Source organism: Hippocampus guttulatus, chromosome 20, assembly GCF_054856545.1.
Source record: "Hippocampus guttulatus isolate MCC_2025c chromosome 20, RoL_Hgut_1.0, whole genome shotgun sequence".
In the NCBI taxonomy this organism is placed as follows: domain Eukaryota; kingdom Metazoa; phylum Chordata; class Actinopteri; order Syngnathiformes; family Syngnathidae; genus Hippocampus; species Hippocampus guttulatus.
The window spans coordinates 11,445,480-11,470,435 of record NC_141280.1 but is presented as its reverse complement, the minus strand read 5'-3'; the positions used below and the strand labels follow the sequence as shown (position 1 = coordinate 11,470,435).

At 43.0% G+C, this 24,956-nt stretch overlaps 1 protein-coding gene across 2 annotated transcripts in view; it reads right to left on the bottom strand.

The window, feature by feature from the left end:
* LOC147188056 (uncharacterized) overlaps nt 1-24,330 on the bottom strand; it is a 32,822-nt gene extending 8,492 nt beyond the window's left edge. The window contains exons 1-2 of one of the 2 annotated variants that reach the window (XM_086100513.1): nt 23,912-24,330; nt 3,584-3,793 (exon numbers count right to left, since the gene is read on the bottom strand). In XM_086100513.1, the coding sequence (XP_085956639.1) occupies nt 3,584-3,793; nt 23,912-24,038 (337 nt within the window). In that variant the 5' untranslated portion in view covers nt 24,039-24,330. The remainder of the gene's footprint in view (nt 1-3,583; nt 3,794-23,911) is intronic. The other variant, XM_086100514.1, reaches the window with a different exon arrangement.
* Nucleotides 24,331-24,956: the final 626 nt, after the last annotated feature.

Genomic DNA, 24,956 nt, shown 5'->3' with positions numbered 1-24,956 from the left:
TTAAAAAACTGGTTCGACAGAAATAAATTGTCACTTAACCTGAAAAAATCGAAGTTAATTGTTTTTGGCACAAGACCAATCAAACACCAAGCTAAAATTAGGGTAAACTCAATTGAGATAGAAAGGGCGTATGAAACCAAGTTTCTCGGTTTAGTAATAGACTCAAAACTATGTTGGAAGCCACATATCGATAATGTAAAAAGAAAAATAGCCAAAACCGTAGGGATCCTCTACAAAACCAAGGAAGTGCTAAATAAGAGATCTTTGTACGTATATGAAGTGTATACATTATACATAATGAAGTGTATAATGTATACACTTCATTATTATTACCATATATGACCTACTGTGTGGAAATATGGGGAAATGCCTGCAAAACAAACACACTCCCTATTCTCAACCTACAAAAAAAAGCAATTCGAATTATTAATAGATCAAAATATACGGAACCCACAAATCCACTATTTATCAAATTAAATACGATGAAATTTTATGACCTGGTTGACTTTAAAATCGCCCAATTAATGTACAAAGCACACAATAACCTGCTCTGCCAAAACATTCAGAAGTTTTTCGAAATTCGAGAAAGCAGCTATGATTTAAGAGGTACCAACTTATTCAAAAAACTCAAAACAAGAACAAACATCAAGCAAAGAAGTGTATCTATCAAAGGTGTTAATCTGTGGAATAATCTCGAAACGGACCTGAAAATGAGTAAATCACTTGCTGAGTTCAAAAACAAATTCAAAAAAATAGTACAAACAACCTACATCAATCAGAGTTAAAATGATAAATTCAAAACATTAAATATAATGCTAAATCAGAACTAAGTTGATAAATAGAGAAAGGTATATAAATATCCATTATGAATACAAGAGAAAATTGACACAAGAGTGTCAGGGTGTGGAAGTATATAATCCCGATACAAACCAAAAGTTGTAAAAATATCACGGTTAAGGGTAAAGTATGAGCCTTAATGGAGACTTCTTTCTTCTTACTTTTTTCTTTTCTGATTGATATAAAAATGATTTATTAGATACAATCACATAACGGGGTAGGACTAGATAAGTTTTTTACTTCTTCCTACTCCCTTGAACATAACTGTGTTGAATGAAGATTGATTTCTTTCTTTTTACTTTTTTTATCTACCTTATTTTCTGTCAAATTATTACTGTATATATGTTTTATGTTCAATAAACAAACAAACAAACAAACAAACAAGACAAGCCCCTACACGGGATGTACCACCGGACCATAACTGAAGTGGCTGATCTCAAGAAGTCCTATCAGTGGCTAGAGAGGGCTGGCCTGAAGGACAGCAGAGAGGCACTCATCCTGGCTGCTGAGGAGCAGGCCCTGAGCACCAGAGCCATTGAGGCCCAGATATACCACACCAGACAAGACCCAAGGTGTAGGTTGTGCAAAGAGGCACCTGAGACGATCCAACACATAACTGCAGGGTGTAAGATGCTGGCAGGGAAAGCCTACGTGGAACGCCATAACCAAGTGGCTGGCATAGTCTACCGAAACATCTGTGCGGAGTATGGACTGGAAACCCCAAGGTCAAAATGGGAAACACCTCCGAAGGTGGTGGAGAATGACAGAGCGAAGATCCTGTGGGACTTCCAGATCCAGACTGACAAGATGGTAATGGTGAACCACACATATATCGTAATCATAGATAAAGGACAGAGGAAAGTCGTTGTAGTGGATGTAGCGGTCCCAAGTGATGGAAACATCAGAAAGAAGGAACACGAGAAACTAGGGTAATACTAAGGGCTCAGAGAGCAGCTGGAGAGAGCCTGGAACGTAAAGGTGACAGTCGTGCCTGTGGTGATCGGAGCACTCGGGGGCAGTGACCCCCAAACTAGATGAGTGGATGCAACAGAACCCGGAAACAACATCGGACATCTCAGTCCAGAAAAGCGCAGTGCTGGGAACAGCAAGGATACTGTGCAGAATCCTCATGCTTCCTTGCCTCTGGTCGAGGACCCGAGCTGAATGGGGGACGGACACCACCCGAGGGGTGAGACGAGGATTTTTTTTTAAATTGAGATTTTAACCAATTTACCAGGTTTGTCGACCTTTCTAATGTAATTGGACAAAAAAATCTCTGTTCAAGTCCTTTTCCTCAAGCCATGACCACTTGAACGTGTTCCTAACACTCGCATCTATTGCACGTATGTCAGCTTGCGTTTGAACATTGCGCTGGACCCGTACGTGTCCAATCACGTGAGAATTAGTTGACATAAAATGTTATTCAAATACTCGCTCGACATTCAATGATTAATCTGCCTTTTGTGTGCACAAGTGCACCCTTTGTGATTTCCGCTCTGGCAGAAATTTCAAAATCTCTGAGATATAGTGAGGCCATAAGAATGCAAGGGGAGGGGTGGTATTGTTACTTGTGTTTGTGACTCAACATGGCTACACTCATGAAAGCAAAATTTGGACAAAAGGGAGAAACACATATTTGCAGAAAAACGTGTCTGTCCAACCTCGAGCGTCATGTCGTGTCCGCAAGCTTAGCTGTTGTCGTAGATCAAAGCTTCTTTGATCTGTGACGTTGGTTGCGCCGGTGCTGATTGGTTGAAACCCAGAAACGCGCGTGTGCATACATGAGCACGCTGACGCACGCACAGCAGAGAGCAGCGGACTATTGACTGTTTTAGGAAATTTTTCCTCAATTTTCCAGGGGAATTTTCATGAAAATTTGAAAATTCGGAATTCCAGGAAGATCCGGAGGACTATCATCTCTTTTAATCTGAGACTTCCATGAGAATCTTTGGCCACAAAATGAGCAGGAAAAAGGTTTCTCAACAGTGTGGGTTCTTTTGTGACCATTTAAATTTACCTTCAGAGAGAATGTTTTCTTAACAGGCAAAATGTTTCTCAGCAGTGTGAGTTCTTGGGTGGTGAATTAAGTTTCCCTGACGAGAGAATCTTTGGCCAAAATCTGATCAGGCAAAAGGTTTCTCACCAGTGTGGGTTCTGGTGTGTCTTTTGAAGGTTACTTTTTGAGAGAATCTCAAAACACGCTGAGCAGGCAAAAGGTTTCTCACCAGCGTGGGTTTTTGTGTGTATAATTAATTGTCCCTTCTGGCAGAATCTTTGGCCACAATCTGAACAGGCAAAAGGTTTCTCACAAGTGTGGGTTCTTTCATGCTTGTTTAAGCTTTGCTTGTGAGAGAATCTTTGGCCACAAGCTAAGCAGGAAAAATATTTCTGACCAGTTCTGCTTCTCGTGTATGTTTTTAAAGTTCCCTCTGAGAGAATCTTTGGCCACACGTTGAGCAGGCAAAAGGTTTCTCACCAGTGTGTTCTTGTGTGGCTTTTTAAGTGTCCCTTCTCAGAGAATATTTGGCCACAAGTTAAGCAGGAAGAAGGATTTTTCACCAGTTTGGGTTCTTGCATGCCTTGTGAAACTTTCCTCCTGAGAGAACCTTTGGCCACAATCTGAACAGTCAAAAGGTTTCTCACCAGTGTGTGTTTTTGTGTGTTTTTTCAAATCAACCTGACAAGTAAACATCTTCCAACACAAAACATTTCCAGGGTTTGTTGTCAGTGTGACATGTCAGATCACCATCAGACTCTTCATCGTCATCATCAACATTTGATGAGGTGTTGTCACCATCTTTCGTGCAAGGGTGCTCTGGCTCCTCCTGTTTTTTCATGTAAAGAGCCTGCTCCTCCTCTTCCTCCTTAATGTGGGAGACCTCTCTGCTCTCCTCTTCCTCTTTAATGTGAGAGGGTTCTGCATCCAGCCGGTCACGACAAACATCTTCACTGATGTCTGCAAAACACAGGAAGACAAAAAAAACACCCATGGAATTATGGTTTATCAATACAATGAAGGTGACTCGGTGAGGCGAGATGAGCTCAGATTACAACACAGTAAGTGACATGACCAGCATCATATATTAGTGGTGGATTTTTCTTTCTTTCTTTGATTATTTTTATCCATGGTGGTGGTGTATTTCTTTTTTTTAATCCTTGGCTATTTGTGAAAAGACTTTTACAGAGTGTGACATTGTATATTTTTGAGTGATGGATAAGTCCAGAGCACAAATTCTACCTCATGCTTTTCACCTTTCGAGGGGCATTTCTGAACCGCGAAAAAAGAATGATTACTATACAGTGATCCCTCGCTAAGTCGTGTGTCATTTATCGCAGCTTCAGTACATCATTTTTTTCCCCCAAAGTATTTCATTCAGAAAAAAAAAAGAGGAACGACTCAAGAGATTTTGTACATGCCTGTACTGTATCAGCAACGGGCACTCATTCAAGGCGCATGATTGGTTTCCGGTGCGACGATGACCAATTACAGCACGAGTGGATTTATCCCTTGAGTTTATTGTCTGTGCATTTTAACAACCCCGCCCATCTGGTACCCACATTCACTTCCATGAAAATTCAGAGCAAAACCTCCTTCTTCGCGGTTTTTCACTTATCGCGGCAAGGGTCCAGTACCCATTAACCCCGAAAAGTGAGTTATCGCAGTGTGTTTGTACACAAACACTCACACACACAGCGTACAAGAAAGACCCATCCTAATCTGTGAAGAACAATTCTTGGCTGCATACTGCTAATGGCGCCCAGCAGTTGACGTTGTCGCAAGCGGTCCTTTTTTGTTCTACAAAGTTCCTCCTCGTGCCCTGCTGTCCTTCTTGCACACATTTTCACACGAAAATGACAACACTTTATGCTTACGATCTCCGCAGGGCGATGTGTTGATCACAAGTGCCTCAATGTTAGCGGCGAGCCAGCTCAGTTAAGCACTGCGGTCTCACCAGCTTCCACTCGCAAAGTTGAAGTTAAGACAGCCGCCATAGCGATTTCTAATACTGAGCATGACGTACAGCGATTTCTAATACTGAGCATGACGGTTATCTGCCAGTGAGCGGCGTTAGCTACCTTACAAAAAGCTCTCAAATGAATTCATGCACGTCAGTGGTTTGGATTTAGAATGTTATAAAATAATTTCTCAGCGGTCAGACAACCATGAGTTCACCCAGGGGGTATGAAAACTCTCAAAACAGCACCAAGATGCATTGTGAAGTTGAGATAAAAATAATACGTAAATGTTAACTTTACATCAATGACAAAAAAACCCCCCACCTGATTAAAAAAATTAAAAAATACATTTTAGTTATTCTGCATCGAGATCAAGTCTAAGGACACAGGGCCACCCCAGGTATCCAACCAGACGACTGCCATTAAGATCTGATGTTCCCTTTCAAAATAAAAGACCTCTAAAAACTGACATTTTGACCTTTTTGCCTGATTTCAAAAAATTATTTAAAAATGGATTTTAGATATCCCGGAATCACACAAGGTCTCGGGCACACTAGGCTAAAATCAGTTTTGTTATTTTGCAACATCAGTTTTTGCTATCTCGCAACCAGATAGGATAATAAAAATGAAAGTAGTCTTATTAGATACCTGGGGTATCACAGTGTGCCCTAGGCTTCATGTGTTTGAGGGATAACTCAACTTCATTTTAAAATAGTCAGATCTGAATTCAAGTACAGTAAATATTCTCTCATAAGGAATCATATTTGTGCTGTCCAATCCTTCCTTAAAAAATAATTTCCGTATGTGGGAAATGAGCATGGTACATGTCCTTTATGAACATGCAAGTATGTGAACAAAATACATGTTTAACAACACAAGCAATGAAATGCAAAAATATATGCTCCTAACACCAGAGATGTGTTCCTCAAGCCGGTTCTTGGCCTCGTCCTCGGCCTTGGCCTCGGAGTCAAGTCCTTGGTCCTTGGCCTCGGAGTCAAGTCCTTGGTCCTTGGCCTCGGGAGTCAAGTCATTGGCCTCGGATTGCCGGTCCTCGGACACAATGAGGGATTAGAGCCTTGAATCCCTTTTATAAGGACCGTAAAAATCACAAAGGAATCTAATAAATTCCATCCAAGGAAACCCATATTGATGGATTAACTCTGGCGCTTTAAGAGGCCAGTCTGCCACTGAGAGGTAACAGTTAGCGCAACGTATAAAGAGCGGCATCACAGTTAGTTTCAATAACGATTTGTTGCGTGCGCGATCGGCAGTTTAAATAGCGTGTAAAGCCTTTCTGTAACAGTGGTGTCTTTTATTTAGTTATTTTTGCACAGTCGTCACGTCACTCGAATGTTTGTTTGAACCAAGTAATTTGCGTTACAGCTGAAGTCAATAATGTCAGCAGTTCACTTCCGGGTTTGGCCGTTGGGATTTGGAGTCCTTTTGCTTGATTCCAGTTATGTTTGCTGAATGCTTTCTCATGTTTGGAATAATGAATATTGATAATACATAGTTTAAAATCATGGTTGATTTAATTATTTATTATTATTATTGTGAAGTTGAAGGTATTAATTAATGTAGTATTAGTGGTAGTGGTAATAATAGTCGTACTCATAGAATGGTTAGAGATTCAGCCATCTCGTTACCTCTGCGTCCCGCGTCCTAGACGCATAATTTTCTCACGGGACGCACAGTTCCAAACAATGTGCGTTTTTGGGACGCAAGGAAATTTCTCAGTCAAAACAAACAAACAAACAAAAAAACTACGGCAAGCCTGAGGATTTCACAGTAACAATCGTTACCGGTAGTGTGTCGTTTCCGTGGCGTCATTTTCACGGTACCGAAAAATAGTTTAATTATAAAAGTCACCGCACTTGAATTGACTGTGTGATCCACGCGATTTCATTGCGCCTGAATGTGTGTTTGTGATGTGGTGTGGTGTGTGAGTGTGTTTCTTCTAATTTACTTTCGTTTTGTTTTGTTTTCAGTGTTGGGGGGGACACAACAGATGACGTTATGTGCGCATGCGGGTTGTTATTTTAGTCCGCAAACTGAGGAATCGCGCGGATGAAAGTTTGAGATGGTGGCGAAAAAAACTCACCAAGGTCTACTAATTACGATATTTAAGAAATGGGAATGCTTGTCTGATTTTTCGTATGAATCGTCCAAAGGGCGTATCACTAAACTCACCTGTGACGTATGCACAGAATGCGAGAGCGAAATACAACACGAGGCACGATTACGAGGCAAATTGGTCATTAGATTTGTAGGCTAATCGCTGTGAAAAATATTATGAAACAGTAGGCTTAGTTTCAAAATCAGTCCTTGGTCCTTGGCCTTGGCCTCGGATGCAAGTCCTTGGTCCTTGGCCTTGCCCGGAAAATTTTCCAAGTCCTTGGCCTTGGCCTCGGAGTCAAGTCCTTGGCCTTGGCCTCGGGTTGCCGGTCCTTGGACACAACACTGCCTAACACTGTTTAATCCTAACACCAGCAGTAAGGGATGCCGTCAAGCTGAAGAAGGAGTCCTATTGGGCCTTTATGGCCTGTGGGATCCAAGAGGCAGCTGACGGGTATCGACTGGCCAAGCGGAATGCAGCTTCGGTGGTCGCCGAGGCAAAAACTCGGCCATGGGAGGAGTTCGGTGAGGCCATGGAAGCCGACTTCAGGGGGAAATTGTGGTCCGCTATCTGACGTCTCAGGAGGGGGAAGAACACTGGATGAACACTGTTTATAACACAAAAGCTGCAGTACAGTATACTGTACAGGTATATGAACAAAATTCAGGATAACAAACTTTGGACTATTTACTCTAAAATGAGACAAGTAACAGACCCGGTGGCTTTTCTTTCCACTATCTCACTGTCTCTAACTCGACCTCCCCTCGATCGCCACCCAAGACAGCGTTGCTCAGCTGATCTTGTGCAATGAACTTTTAAAGCCAGCCACGGGACGCTTCGAAGTCCTCGATGGTCATTGTTAGCGCGATGGAACTCGCCTTCTAATTAGTGCTCCAGTTAGCGTAAGGTTTTTAGCAAGATAACAGGTAAAACATTTCAACATTCGTTTATTCGACTATCCGTCGCGCTACAAGCAATTTACTCTGAGAAGCTAATCGGATGCATTCCACTCGATCTACACACAAAGATATTGAGGTCCCACTTGGCCAATGGCAGGCCAGGATGATGCTCGATCAGCCAATGGTAGAGCAGCTATGAGTATGTTGCGTTCAGGAAACTCGGAGCTGTGAACGAAATAAAACTTGTTCACTATTCCAGTAAAACTCATGCTAATAGAGTGACTTACATGTCGCCGTTTTGTATCGAGAGAAAATAGCGGCGCGGACAGAGTTATTCTGTAGTATCGAGCGGGACTTGCTTGTGTTTGCGCCACTGCGTGCTTCTGTATGGCTTCGGGTCGTGGAAATTCCGTTATGAATTGATCGTTAATTTAACATCGTAATCGAAATTTTAATGCATAGGTTTTTAGTCCGGGTGAGGGAATTTCCGTTTCAAAGAAGATGGGAATATTTACTGTACTGTGGTTGGATACTTGGAGTTGCCTAGTATGGAAACATGGGGTGGCCCAGTGTGCCATAGACCTGGTGTGGTTGCAGAATAACTAAAATAAATGTTTTCATGAATTTTTTTTTTTAATCAGGCTAAAAGAACAAAATTACTGATATCCGAGACCTTTTATTTTGAAATGGGACATCAGATCTGAATGAAAGTGCCGTGGTTGGATACTTGGGGTTGCCTAGTATGCCCTAGACTTGGTCTGTTTGCGGGATAGCTAAAATTCGTTTTCTAACTATTTAAAAAAAAAAATCAGGTCCTTGAAGTAGAGTTAACATTGACTTTATTTTTTATCTCAACTTTGGAATGCTTCTTGGTGCCATTCTGACAGAGTTATCATTCTCCCTCGGTGAACGCATCGTTAGTTGACCACCAAGAAATTTATTTGTTACATTATTTTAAATCCAAACCACTGACCTGCATGCATCAGTTGGAAGGCTTTGATTTTGAATGTGCGCAATGCCGCTCGCCAGCCACGGGCAGCGCGAGACACCAAAACGGATACTTAGAGTTTATGAATGCAAAGTTTACTTTTAAAAAGTTGCCAGATTGTTCCACTGACAAGACCAAAGTTACCTGTATGTTTTGCAGTCGTAAACTGAGCTATCCTTTTTTTTTTTTTTTTTTATGATGGCGCCCCCTGAGTGGCTGCCTCTCCAGCAGCGCATATCCCTGTTTGAGTTTCTTTTCGTCCTTTTATTTTATTTATTTCTTCTTCCCATTTTGTTTTGCGTGGTTTTGTACCCCAAACCGACGGGGGGGAGAGGGGCAGCTTCATTTCTGCTCATCTCCTTTATTTGCTTTAATCTTTTTACGGATCCTGTGAACGGAGATCCCGATGGCACACGCAACTCCATTGTTTACAGTAAGGACCAGCTGTTAGCATGGCGGGCTAACAGCGGGCTACTGGCCGGTGACAAACCGGATATCCCACGCGAGTTGAAGAGGAGGAGACGAGGGTGTCGAGCCGGGAAGGACCGCCGCACAAGGAGGAGAAAGTACAGACATGTCCTCCCGTCCGTCATCATGGGGAATGTAAGATCGCTCCCGAAAAAGATGGATGAGCTGGCGGCGCTAACGCGACATCAAAGGGAGTACCGCGAGGCTAGCCTAATGCTACTCACGGAGTCGTGGCTAACAGCGATCACGCCGGACACACATGCCGAGTTGGACGGCTTCCAACTCATACGTGCGGACAGGAATGAAGGGAGTGGAAAGAGAAAAGGTGGGGGACTGGCTGTTTTTGTGAACGACAAATGGTGCAATCCGGGGCATATCACGATCAAAGACAAACTCTGCAGCCGAGACATTGAGCTGCTAGCCATTAGCCTCAGGCCCCATTATCTCCCGAGGGAATTCTCACACGTCATAGCTGTGACAGTGTACGTCCCCCCGTCGGCTAATGGTGATGCAGCGCGTGATGCCCTGATGACTGTCGTGAGCAGGCTGCAAACACAGTCCCCCAACGCCCTGCTGATCATCTCTGGGGACTTCAACCATGTCTCTCTGTCGTCCTCCCTTTCAACCTTCACGCAATATGTAACCTGTGCCACTAGAGACAATAAAATTTTGGACTTGTTTTATGCCAATACCAAGGAGGCATATAAAAACCCCTCCCCCTCCCCCCTCTTGGAAGAGCAGACCACAACTTGGTATTTCGCGAGCCTGTGTACAAACCCCTGGTGCACAGGCAGCCAACTGTGACCAGAATGGTCAGGAAATGGTCCACGGAAGCTGAAGATGCTCTGCGGGACTGCTTCGACACAACCAGGTGGGAACTCTTCAGCGAGGTTCACGGGGAGGACATTGATGCACTCACTGACACCATCACGGCATACATAAACTACTGTGAGGAGAACACCGTTCCCACCAGAATTGTGCAGTGTTTTTCCAACAACAAACCATGGATTAATCCCGACATAAAGGCCCTCCTGAAGGAGAAGAAGAGAGCTTTTATGTCGAGAGACAGAGAGGAGCTGAAGACCGTGCAGATTCGGCTGAGAAGAAAGATCAGGGAGAGGAAGAAGATATACAGGATGAAATTGGAGGACCAGTTGCAGACCAGCAATGTCACTGGTGTCTGGAGGGGCCTGAAAACCATCTCAGGCCATGACAGCCCAAAGACATTGACTGAGAAGGACAAGAACTTGGCAGATGGACTGAACCGTTTTTTCAACCGTTTCGACCAGTCGTCTGTCCCTTCCCCCAACCACCAACTGCAACCACTCTCACTGAGGACTTCTTCTCCTCCCCCTCCTCTTTCGACCAGCTCTCATCAACCCAGTCTGTCACCTGGTTCCTGCCTGTCCGTCACAACAGAGCAGGTGAGGAACCAACTGAGGAAGATTAATGTGAGGAAGGCAGCAGGTCCAGACAAGATCAGTTCCCGGCTCCTCAGGACCTGCTCTGACCAGCTGTGTGACATTGTCCAGCACATGTTCAACCTGAGCCTGAAGCTGGGCAGAGCTCCACAGCTGTGGAAAACTTCGTGCCTGGTCCCAGTGCCCAAGACCCCCCACCCTAAGGAGCTGAACAGCTACAGACCGGTGGCGCTGACATCTCACCTGATGAAGACGCTGGAGAGACTCGTCCTCGCCCACCTTTGACCGCTGGTGAGCCCGGCACTGGACCCGCTGCAGTTTGCCTATCAGCCTGGCATCGGCGTGGAAGACGCCATTATCTACCTCCTCCACTCAGTGCTGTCACACTTGGAGAAGGCTGGGAGCACTGTGAGAATCATGTTCTTTGATTTCTCCAGTGCCTTCAACACCATCCAGCCCAACTTGCTGGGAGGCAAACTGCAGAACGCCGGAGTGGACCATCAGCATGGATCATAGACTACCTCACAAATCGGCCGCAGTACGTGAGGTTCCAGAGCTGTGAGTCGGACAGGCTTCTCTGCAGCACTGGAGCGCCGCAGGGGACTGTTCTGTCTCCATTCCTGTTCATCCTCTACACCTCAGACTTCAGACACGCCACTCCAAACTGCCAGCTTCAGAAGTTCTCCGATGACACATATAATAACTCTAAAATAACTCTAAAATGTATGGGGAGCCAGTGAAGGGATGCCAGAGTAGGAGTTATGTGCTTCATCTTACGAGTGCCAGTCAAGAGGCGAGCAGCGGCATTCTGGACCAGCTGGAGACACTTAATGGAGGACTGGCTGACTCCAAAGTAAAGGGCATTGCAGTAATCGAGCCGGGATGTGACAAAGGCATGAATTACTGTCTCAAAGTGTTCATGAGAGAGGAGAGGTTTTACTTTGGCCAGCTGTCTAAGGTGAAAGAAGCTGGATTTAACAACGGCACCAATTTGCCGGTCAAGTTTGAAATCACTGTCCAGTTTAAGGCCAAAGTTTGAGACTGTTGACTTAAGATAAGGATACAGGAGGCCCAAGTCTACAGGATGGGATGTACAAGGGCCACTGGGACCAAACAGTATCACCTCTGTCTTCTTTTCATTGAAAGTCAAGATATTTTGTGCCATCCAGGTTTTGATTTCTTCCAGGCAGGATAGAAGTGGCCTTAATGAGAAGACGTCTTTAATGCTCAGTGGGACATAGATCTGGCAATCATCTGCATAGCAGTGGTTTCCTTAAGATGGAACCCAATGGGAGCAGATACAGCGAGAACAGCAGAGGCCCCAGAATAGAGCCCTGTGGAACACCACATGACAGGGGAGCAGTGCGTGACTCAGAGCAGCCAAGGCTGACACATAAGGTTCTGTCAGCTAAATAGGACCTAAACCACTCAAGAGCGCTACCGCCTACTCCCTTGAACATAATAACTGTGTTGAATGAAGACTGATTTCTTTCTTTTTACTATTTTATCTACCTTATTTTCTGTCAAATTATTACTGTATATGTTTTATGTTCAATAAACCAGAGGTGTCAAACATACGGCCCGCGGGCCTGAAACGGCCCGCAAGGAGGTTTGATCAGGCCCGCAGGATAATTTAAAAGTGAAAAAATGCATAAAAGACACGGAATTAATATTTTTAATGAGGTGCAATTCATGAAATATCCGCTAGGGGGACACACTGTTTTGATCAGAGAAAAAGACAACCTTGTTTTGATCAGAGAAGAAGACAACACCAGGCTCAGTCTGTCACTGAGACAGACCCAACACAGCAGACGCTATCAAGGATATGTGAATACTTTATTCTTTACACATATTATAGCACTCTCCTTAGTTTGTGAGGTGTAGGCAGGGATTACATTTAGAATTTATATGCTCGTGTAAATGGTTTAAAAATTCCTTTCTTTATAAATCTCATTTAATCTTAAAAGTGCATTACTATATTTTTCAATACCAATTACTTGTTAAGGTTTGGTGCCTTTGTACAGTCAATGGGATCAGCTGCAATGCATATATGTGAATGATAAAAGTAAATTGCATATTTGTCTAAGAAAATCTAAGGTCCTTCATGTAATGTTTTGTAAAAAATATATTCATTAAATTTCAACATTTTCCTAGTATTCTTGTGCTTCTTTAGACCAAAACAAAGGATATACATATTATTTTGGTTATTTACAGCAGAGTATGGTGTCATTTTTAATGGTCCGGCCCACTTGACATCTACCGAGGCCATATGCGGCCCACAATGTGAAATGAGTTTGACACCCCTGCAATAAACAAACAAACAATGCCCACCAAGTGCTGCAAACGAGTCAGCAGAATACTGTGATCCACTGTATCAAATGCTGCAGTTAAATCCAATAAAACTAGACACACATAGTCTCCAGTGTCATTTGCCAGCAGGATGTCATTAGAAACGCGCAACAGGGCTGACTCCGTGCTATGCATCGTCTTGAAACCTGACTGGAAGACCGTTATGTTCATCCAAGAAAAATTTCAACTGCATGTGCACCACTTTTTCCAGAATTTTTGAAATGAATGGCAGTTTGGAAATGGGCCTGAAATTTGACAGTACATCTGGATCAAGACCAGGTTTCTTGATCAAGGGTCACAACATGTTTAAACTGTTGGGGAACTATACCAGAAGAGAAGCTGCTGTTGATGATGTCCAAGACCGATGCACCAACACTCGGTAGAACCTCCTGAAAGAAATGCGGGGGAAGAGAGTCGCAGGGGGAGCCAGATGGCTTCGTCTGGCAAACTACATCCTCCAAAAGCGTCAAGGACACAGTTTCAAAAGAATTTAGCACAGCTGAACACGGAATATGGACAGAGAGGTCAGATGCGGTATTTGAGACCGAAGTCCTAGCTGTAGAGACCTTATCAATGAAAAACTGAAGGAATCTGTTGCACATCTCGGGTGAAGAATCTGAGCAAGTAGGCAGAGGGGGTACAATCAGAAACAGAGATTGTACGTGGCGGAGAAGGCTAAGCTACACCAAGCGGGAGAAGACACTGTTTTGGGAGAGTAATAAGACACGAGGTTGATGAGCCTCTGGTGAATAAAGAGCAGGTAGCCTGTTGAGGACGGTGTATGCCACTGACGCGATTGTTACTTGTTTGGAACTATTTTGTGTGTAAGGTTATCGTGTTCCGTGTCCATATAAATAAAGGGGGTGGAGCTTCTCTGTGTTCGTCTGACAGTGACTGTGCGCTGAGGGCACGTCGAGAGTTCAGCGGGGCAGTCGTAGCGAACACACTGAAAATAAAACATCTCCAGTGTTGTCATCGAACCAAGTGTAGTCATCCGAAATTATGTCTACACAAAACTGTAGAGAGACTTCCGCGCAAGGACAACAGAATCAACATAGCCTGACTGCTGTGTTCAAAGCAAACTTGAGAAAAACGAAATATGCAACCATGGCTTAAATCCACTAGTTTACCTTAGATGTGCACTTTATAATTTTATATTGCTCTGTTTTGATTCCCAAAAAAGAGCTGTTCAAGGCGCTGTTGTGTGGCAAAATATTTTTTTCACTGTTGTTGATAGACAGTACAGTTAAACTCCTCGAGTACGAAACCTGTGAAAAAAATCTTCATGCATGAACACCATTCCCATTCTACTGCCCCCCCATACGACGAAAACCCCCCCGTTGCGTTATACGAAATCATTTTCTCTGCTCCAGCCTCGCAAAGACATTCACGACAACGAAGTCTAATCAACAGCGACCTCTACTGCTTCGTTCAGAAACGGCAGCAGCAACCACCACACTGGTTTACATAGTGAGCGATGTTTATTTCGGTCACAGCCGCGAGTTTCCTGAACGCAACATACTCATAGCTGCTCCGCCATTGGCTTACCGAGCATCATCCTGGCCTCCGATTGGCCAAGAGGGACCTCACTGTCTATGTGTGTAGATACTGAAGCTACATCTGTAGAAGATAGAGTGGAATGCATCCGATTAGCTGCTCAGAGGAAATTGCTTATGGCTCGACGGATATTCAAATAAACGAATGTTTCCCCGTATTACAAGTAATACGTATAACAAGTAAAGCATTTTCGAGGAAAATGCTTTACTTGTTATCATGCTAAAAACCTTACGCTAACTGGAGCACTAATGAGAGAGAAGCGCCCCAGTTAGCGTAAGGTTTTTAGCCTTCGAGAGCTAACTATGGCCATCGAGGACTACGAAGCGTCCCGTGGCTGTCTTAAAAGTTCATTGCATGACATCAGCTGAGCAACGCTGTCTTGGGTGGCGATCGAGGGGAGGTCGAGTTAAAGACAGTGAGATGGTGGAAAGAAAAGCCACCGGGTCCAGGAAGTATTTGTTATTGTTAGATTCAGACGAGCATGGACGTTGCATTGCTGAAATGGCTACAAAACGGACCCTTGGATGTCAAGCAGCTAAGACAAGAAGAGCTCTGATGCTGGAAGAGAGGGGTAAAGTGATCAAAATGAAAGACTGAGCAAGCAAAATAAAATACATGATCCAAGAAATTGATGTAGGTGAAAGTGAATGCTGATCGTAAATTTCGTTATTTCTTTCCCTTTTTTTCTTTCTACACTGACAATATGAATTGTCAAATAAGTGTGTGCTCATACTTATGCACTATTGAAATAAAAATAAAGAGTACACATACGGTTGTGTGTGCATGTACACATACGTTTGTGTGTGTGTTTACATCTGAGATCAAATTTGCTACAGTGAAAAACCCCCTGTTGTGAGAAATTTCTTGCTGCAAACATGATTTTGTTGTAGAGGAGTTTCACTGTAATAAGTCCTTGAGTGCTGTGAAAGGCGCTTACAAATAAAATGTATTATTATTATTGTGTGAGAGATTATGTGTGAATAACTGCTCCAAGTGAAAAATGTTCATGTAAAATTGAAAATCGTTGTTTCAGTAAATATTTGCATTTTGCACATGAACCTAACCTTGCAACCCAACCTTGAACCTTGCAAACTGAACCATGATTCCATGTTAATGAGAGCATTCAAACGGGGAAAAAACAGGACAAAAAATATAAAAGGAAATTCAGAAACGATAAAAAAATGTGTGAGTCATCATGATTAATTTTGAGTTAGTTATGACATTTGCGTTTTTAATTTGATTAAATATTTTGATCGTTTGACAGCTCTAATTATATCTATCTATCTATAGATATAGATATACAGTATATATATGTACAGTATATATATATATTTTGGATGGCTGTGGTGCATTCTGGTGATATCTATGAACAAAATTTAGACAAAAATTGAAAGTAGAAAAGTAGAATTTCCACTTTTTATTTTTTGCTCCTGATCATAATGGAAAGTAATACCTAAATAATAAATCACTTCTTTCAGTTCTGTGATTTAAACATGTTTTGATTTTTTTGCATTTTCTTTGAATATCCACTGCAGTCAGACTCCGCTCGTTTCCTTTTCCTCTTCTGTGAATGCTTCATTATAGTCTTCTTCGTCTTCTTGGCTGATTGATGAACGGTCACTTTTGAGGGAGGATTCCGCTGTGTTGTGTCAGTCACTTTCAATTCTTCAGCTTTCCTTTTCTTTCTTTCATTTTCAGCATGCAGTCTCCTCTTGTATCTGCCATAAGCTGTCAGCAAATGATATACCATACTCTTGTCCACTGGATCATGATGATCTGTATATCATCTCGGTGGAAATCTCTTAAGGCTGTTGTATTTCTTGCCTTCAGGTCATATTTGACAGTTTGTATGGCTGAATATGTCCTGATAGCTAGCCTATTTGACTTGGGGTCAATAATATCATTCATGACACTGAATGACTGCTCTATTCGTGGCCCAGAAAAGATGCTGAGACAGGCCTTCACTAATTTACCCAGGGCTGGATTGCGTGGCATTACCTCAGCCTACCAATGGTCCAGACGCTTGACCTTTGACTCTCCATCTACTACTGTGGCACAATCTGGAAGGGTAGAGTCAACTTGGATTCTGAAAAATTTCCTGAGATACAGATCTGCGTCACTGCTGGAGCTCACAACAGTGGGGAAATACTTCACAAGTTTCTTGAGATGACTGTGTCACAGAGTGCCCTTGTGCTTTAGGATCAATTGCTGACAAACACTTCAAAAGTGGATTGCTGAGAGGAAGCTTTCCCTGGAGATACTGCGCTGCAGCAACAAATGCTGCTCTGACCCTTTTTCTAAATTCTTGACGCAAGCTGTTGTGTCTTGACAATCTTTTCAGAATATTTTCTGCAGTATCTACTATGAAAATGTCCTTTGTGGGCAGATGCATGGATGCATCGCTGCCGTCTATTTTTTGCAACTGAGAAGCAGAAATGTCCCATACCTTCTCTTGTAGCATGAAACAGGCAAGGAAATGATGAAACAAATCTGTCTGCTCATCGTGAAGCTTGTGCACCATTGGTTGCTTCTGTTCAAACATCAGGACAAAAGACTTGAAGCTGTGGTCCTCTCCATTTGTATTCCTTTGCTTGCTTTGGTATCTCTACCAAACTTCTGTGCAAAATTGATGAGTTGAGGTGTTAAACTCAGTGGCAGTGAGTGTTCTGCGATGAATGACAGTGTCATTGCTTCTAAGTGAGCTTTTCTGTCCTGCATACTGACGTAGGGACGTGGTGGCTGAACCAGCTCAGAGTAGCTGCTACTTATCTTGTCTGGTGTGGTATGTCTCGGCCTCAACGGCTCTGGTGCTCAGGGCCTGCTCCTGAGCAGCCAGGATGAGTGCCCTCTGTGCTGTCCTTCAAGCCAGCCCTCTTGAGACACTGATAGGACTTCTTGAGATCAGCCACTTCAGTTATGGTCCAGTGGTACATCCCGTGTCCCTCTTCCAGCACCTCATCCTCTGTTCCCCATTGTCTGAGACATTCTCTGAGTACGTCATCCGTTGGAGCCTTCTCCTTGATGTATTCATGGCTTCTTAGGACTTGCCTCACTCGCTGGAGGTATTTGGCCATAGCCGCTTTCCTTGTTGCCAGTTTGAGGTTGCCATCGGCTTGTGGTATACCAAGGTACTTGTAGCTGTCCTCAATGTCTGCTATTGTTCCTTCAGGGAGTGAGACCCCTTTAGTGCGGACTACCTTGCCTCTCTTAGTCACCATCCGACTACATTTCTCAAGCCCGAATGACATCCCGATGTCGCTGCTGTAGATCCTGGTTGTGTGGATCAGGCAGTCTATGTCCCTTTCGCTCTTAGCATACAGCTTTATGTCATCCATGTAGAGGAGGTGACTGATCATTGCTCCATTTCTGAGGCGGTATCCATAGCCTGTCTTGGTGATTACTTGGCTTAGGGGGTTCAGTCCTATGCAGAACAGCAGTGGGGATTAATTTTAGGCAATTTTCCAGAGGATAATTGCCTAAAATTTATTTCCTGCAGGAAAATTGAGGACAATTTGAAGTACCGGAATTTCGGGAAAATCCGGAGGACTTTCATCTCTGGCATCACAAACATTATTATTGGGGCATGGGACATCCATCCATCCATTTTCTGATGCTTAGTCTCACAAGGGCCTTTTTTGGGTTGTTTGTTTTTTGAACATAGAAGTAGATAACAGAAATTTGGCAGCAAGCCAAGGGAAGGTAAAAAAAAAAGAGCAAATAGTCATCATTCAACACAATTTACATGTTCAAAGGAAGTAAGAAGTAAAAAAGGAAACTAATTTAGTCCCACCCCTTGTTTTTTGTGAGTTTTAACTTGATTTACATGAAAATTGTCATAGATTGTTCATTTGGCATTTCACAATCTGAAAGGAAAAAGTGAACACACACTGGCACATTTTTATATCAGTCTACTCTCATACTCAAAATCAATATTGCCTTTTTTATTTTAACTTAACTTTTAGACCCGTTTTGAACACAGCAAGCGATTCACACGATCTCTGCCGAGCGATGTGTTGGTGAGAAAGGCTTCTCTTTGTTCGAGGCGAGGAAGCTAAGATCAGACTAAACTCAGCCGAGAAGGCCCGACGAATACCCAGACAGCTGTAACTGCACACTAAGCTTGAACACAGTGTTTTCATCTGGAAACGTAGAACTGGATGTCCTGTATTTGTGCTTTTAATACAAAATCAGGGGAATGCAGTGCTGCGGGTGGTTGGGAAAATCAAGTATGACGTGGACACCCAAGCTGTAAATCAGTGTTTTTCCAAACTTTTTTGAGCCAAGGCACACTTATTTCATTGAAAAAATCTCGCGGCACACCACAAGCTGAAAATGAGTGTGTGTGTGTGTGGGGGGGGGGGGGGTGCTTATTTTAACAATTAACGGGTTATATTGTTACTCCAACCATTTTTAACATTGGAGAATGACGTTATAACAGCTCTAATTGGAATCAAATGAACACAAAGAAAAAAGTATTTTATAATCTTCCATATTTATTGTTTCACTGTCATCCTGCATTCATGCGTCACAAATGTGCTTGTCTGTAGGCTAAACATAAGGAAATTGGCTAGCTGTTGCTGCTCCCTCGCGGTATGAGAGGGTACTACATGATTACTTTCTGGGCGATAGTCCGCACAGGCACACAAATTGGATATTTTCCCGCGGCACACACTGCTCTCAATCAGGGGTTGGGAACCTACGGCTCTTTTGATGATTGCACTGGCTCGCAGATAAAACAAAATATTCTCAATTTTTTAATCCAACCATTGATTTTTCACTGCTTATGTCCTGTTCAGGGCTGCACTTGGCAGCAGGAGCAATTTTAATTGGATGATACTGGCCTACTTCGGCCGCTGCTGGGTAAACAGGAAAATGTCCCCTTTTGAATCACTCTGCTTGGTCATTAGCTCAAAGCTAACCTTTCCACAAAGCAGTTGAAAAGAAAAAAAAAAGATGACGAGTATGGTCCACTTCAAGACGAATGGACTGAAGGATTCGCCTTTGTGGACAGTACAGGTTCGACGGTGTGTCTAATTTGCAATGACAAAATGCCTTTGATGAAACGATCAAATGTAAAGTGGCACTTTTTGATGACCCTTCCAACCCTTTGATGACTTCCAACCCTACTGACCACAAGACATTTGACCCCGAGAACAACTTGGACCCGGACAATAACTTTTTCAAGACTGACCGACCGCGAGGGAGCCAGCGACGACCGATCGTGAGGGAGCCCAGTGACGACCACGAGGAAGCCAGCGACGACTACAGGGAAGCGAGCGACCGCGAGGAAGTCGGGAAGACAACCAGCCAGCGACCACCGAGAGGGAGCCAGCGACGACCGCAAGGGAGCCAGAGACGACCGAGAGGAAACCAGCGACGACTGCAGGGGAGCCACCGACCGCGAGGGAGCCGGGAGACAACCAGCCAGCGACGACCGCTAGGGAGCCAGAGACGACCAAGAGGAAGCCAGCGACGACTGCAAGGGAGCCAGTGACCGCGAGGGAGCTGGGAGTCAACCAGCCAGCAGCCGCGAAGGAGCCAGCGACGACCGCAAGGGAGCCAGCGACCGCGAGGGAACTGGAAGACACCCAGCCAGCCAGCGAGCCTGAGGGAGCCGGGAGACAACCAGCTGATACAAGCTGGTATCTTTCCATCAAAAATGAAAATTGCTAAAGTTATTCCAATCTATAAAAGTGGAGAAAGACATCTGTTTACAAATTATAGACCAATATCACTACTACCACAATTCTCAAAAATATTAGAAAAACTATTTTCTCGCAGACTTGATAGCTTTATACAAAAGCATGCGCTGTTAAGTGAGAATTAATATGGCTTCAGGGAAAAACGGACCACCTCAATGGCAGTTATGGAGTTTGTGGAAGCAATAGCCACTAATATAGACAACAAAGAATTTGCTGTTGGGATTTTCCTAGATCTAAAAAAAGCTTTTGACACAATAGATCATAGTATATTATTGAATACATTAGAGAGATGTGGCATTAGAGGTGTAGCTTATAAATGGATAAAAAGTTATTTAGATAACAGATACCAGTACGTGCAGCTGAACAATATAAAATGAATCAACTGAAAATCACTCATGGAGTTCCTCAGGGGTCTGTGCTTGGTCCAAAACTATTCTTCTTATATATAAATGATATCTGCAAGGTCTCAAAACAATTTAAATGTGTCCTATTTGCTGATGATACAACTTTTTACTGTTCTAGAATAAATCTGAAACAGCTCCTGACAACCGTAGAAAACGAATTAAACAAATTAAAAAACTGGTTTGACAGAAATAAATTGTCACTTAACCTGAAAAAATCGAAGTTAATTGTTTTTGGCACAAGACCAATCAAACACCAAGCTAAAATTATGGTAAACTCAATTGAGATAGAAAGAGCGTATGAAACCAAGTTTCTCAGATTAGTAATAGACTCAAAACTACCGTATTTTCACGACTATAAGGCGCCATTAAAAGTCTAAAATTTTCTCCAAAATGGACAGGACGCCTTATGATGCGGAGCGTCTTGTCTATGCGTTGAGTTCCAAAACCTGACTGACAGCCGACACGCTGTTTATATAGAGAAAAGGCGGAAGTGACTGTGGACAGGCATGCGGCAAAGAAGTCGGCCAATCAGTGAAGGGTGGGCGTGTATATATATACATATATGGAGAGAAAGAGAGAGAAAAGGCAGACGTGAGTGACAGGCATGCGGGGAAGAAGTCGGCCAATCAGTGAAGGGTGGGCGTGTTAGTGGACGCTAAAGGGACGCTACAAGCAGGTACCAACACCTGTATAGAGTGTGGCTATGTGCATTGTTGCAAAACAACTTCGGTTTTGGTTTCTAAGAACCCCCGAAAATAAATTCTACAAAGAGACACGCCTACGAAGCTCAGTTCAAACTTCAAGCCATCGGTTATGCTTTTGGCATGCGTGCCCATCTCACAGCAGCGGTGAAAAACCAAGTCAAGCAAATGAACTCTGAGCTTGCCGTTATTCCCGGAGGCTTGACTAAAGAACGCCAACCGCTGGACATCGGCATCAACCGGGTGTTCAAAGTAAAGTTGCGAACGTCATGGGAACAATGAATGATCGATGGCAAACAACTTTACAAAGAGTGAGAGGCAGCGCCGGGCGAGTTACGCCACAATTTGCGAATGGATTGTGGCTGCTTGGACGAACGTGTCTGCTTGCACTGTTGTTCGAGTTTTTGGCAAAGCCGGCATCATTTCTGTGGAGCCACATGGCAATGAGAGTGACTGACAACGAGAGGGAACACGGCGTTTTTGATGGATTACCGGTACTTGCACAATTGTTCAATTCTGATACAGAGGATGAGGACTTTGATGGATTTCTGGGTGATGATTGATCGAAAAACGTGAGTACATTGTACGATGGCTAAATAAAATACAACGGAACTCAGTTTTCCGTTGCCTTTTTAAAAACGTGTTTTTAGCTTGTATCTGTATGTCTTGGCATGCTACCGTATGCTACAAGCTAACGTGTTTTTAGCGTGCGTGCATGCATGCCGTATGATTAAGCTGGCGTATGTTTTACCACTTTAAAATTGCGCCCAATAATACAGTGCGTTTTGTCTATGTGTAAAATACAGAAATAGCACCCATTAATGAGACTGCGCCCAACCATACGGTGCGTCGAATGGTCGTGAAAATACGGTATGTTGGAAGCCACATATCGATAACGTAAAAAGAAAAATAGCCAAAACCATAGGAATCCTCTACAAAACCAAGAAAGTGCTAAATAAGAGATCTTTGTACACATTATACTCTTGATTATTATTACCATATATGACGTACTGTGTGGAAATATGGGGAAATGCCTGCAAAACAAACACACTCCCTATTCTAAAACTACAAAAAAAACAATCCGAATTATTAATAGATCAAAATATACGGAACCCACAAATCAACTATTTATCAAATTAAATACGATGAAATTTTATGACCTGGTTGACTTTAAAATCGCCCAATTAATGTACAAAGCACACAATAACCTGCTCTGCCAAAACATTCTGAAGTTTTTCGAAATTCGGCAAAGCAGCTATGATTTAAGAGGTACCAACTTATTCAAAAACTCAAAACAAGAACAAACATCAAGCAAAGAAGTGTATCTATCAAAGGTGTTAATCTGTGGAATAATTTCGAAACGGACCTGAAAATGAGTAAATCGCTTGCTGAGTTCAAAAACAAATTCAAAAAAATAGTACAAAACAGCCTACATCAATCAGAGTTAAAATAATAAATTCTAAACATTAAATATAATGATAAATCAGAACTAAGTTGATAAATAGAGAAAGGTATTGAAAGATCCATTATGAATACAAGAGAAAATTGACACAAGAGTGCCAGGGTGTGGATGTAGATAATCCCGATACAAACCAAAAATTGTAAAAATATCACAGTTAAGGGTAAAGTATGAGCCTTAATGGAGACTTCTTTTTTCTTACTTTCTTTCTTTTCTGATTGATATAAAAATGATTTATTAGATATAAACACATAACGGGGTAGGACTAGATACGTTTTTTACTTCTTCCCACTCCCTTGAACATAATAACTGTGTTGAATGAAGACTGATTTCTTTCTTTTTTACCATTTTATTTACCTTATTTTCTGTCAAATTATTACTGTATATGTTTTATGTTCAATAAACAAACCAAACCAAAACTTTAACACGCACTACGTTCGCATCAAAACACCCTGAGGGAAACAACAGGATGCGTGCAAGCTACTGTGTGCAAGCTAGACAACAGGAACTCCGCGTTTGGACCCGGCAAACTGATTATAATTCCACTAGCTTTGCGAGCAATCGTGAGGAAAACCATTCATATTAATGGTGAATATGATCACAAAATTATTTAAAAGAATGCATTCCAAGGTGTATTATGCTGACATTTTGTTTAATTCACTTTTAAAATATTTTTTAAATGGCTCTCACTGAAATACATTTCCAAATATTTTGCTTTCATGGTTCTCAGTCAGAAAGGTTCCTGACCCCTGCTCAAAATTGTCCTGAGGTGTGACTGTGAGCGTGAATGGTTGTTCATCTATGTTTGCCCTGCGATTGGCTGGACACCCCGCCTACTGCCCGAAGACAGCTGGGAATGGCTCCAACATGCGCCGCGACCCTTGTGAGGATGAAGCGATTGAAAATGGATGGATTTGACGATAAACTTGTCCTTGAACCTGATACGTACAGAAACGTACACAAACACACACACACACTGCGTAGAAGAAAGACAGCATATGAAGGCTGTTAATAAAGAGTACGAAAGAAGTGAGACGAACAGTGTGATCCAACCTAATCTGTGAAGAACAATTCTTGGCTGCATCCTGCCAATGACGTCCAGCAGTTGACGTTGTCCCTTGTGGTCCTCTTTTTCTCTACAAAGCTCCTCCTCGTATTCTGATGTCCTTCTTGCGCACATAGTTCACAAGATAATTACAACACTTTACGCTTACGATCTCTACGCAGCGATGTGTTGAGCACTAGAGCCTCTTTGTTAGCGGCTAGGAAGCTAAACTAGGCCGAGAAACACCAACGTACACCAAGACGACTTTAATCGGACAGGAAGCTTGAACGTAAGATGTTTTGGTCCAGCGAGATGATGGCGGAGGACCCGAGTGGAGGTTTGAGCACGTTGACGACAAATTCAGGAGAATTTGGTCAAGGGTGTCTATCCCTCATCGCGCCCCAGTCCCGTACTGCTGTCAAGCCGGCGATTGTTAATACTCTGCATGACGGAAATCTGCCAACAGCGAGTGTCTTTGAACACCTTCAAAATAAAAGCTATCCAAACCGCCAGCGGTTTGGATTTAAAATAATTTCTTGGCGGTCAGGCAACGACGAGTTCACCCAGAGAAAATGAAAACCACCAAGAAGAGTTCTGAAGTTGCGTCAGAAAATAAAGTCAATGTTAACTCTCCATCAATTACTAAAATTTCACCTAATTAAAAAAATAGATAAATAAAATGCATTTTTGTTGAATGATTTTTTTTTTTCAGGTCTAGGGCAGGGGTAGTGAACTCCGGTTCCTCAAGAGCCACATCCTGCCTGTTTTTGGTCCCTCCACACTCCAATCCACCTGATTCAATATGTGTGCCCTGAGATTGGCTGTCACCAAGTTCAGGTGTACCCCGCCTACTGCCCGAAGATGGCTGGGATAGGCTCCAACACCCCCCACGACCCTTGTTAGGATAAGCAGATCGGAAAATGGAAGGATGGATGTAGCGAGCCTCAAGTTGTTATTTTGTGCGTGTTGTAGTGACTTCTATGTACATAATTCACCACCAACTGCAAACGTGTGAATGCGATGTTTCATATGCTTGTCAGAGAGTTCACGATC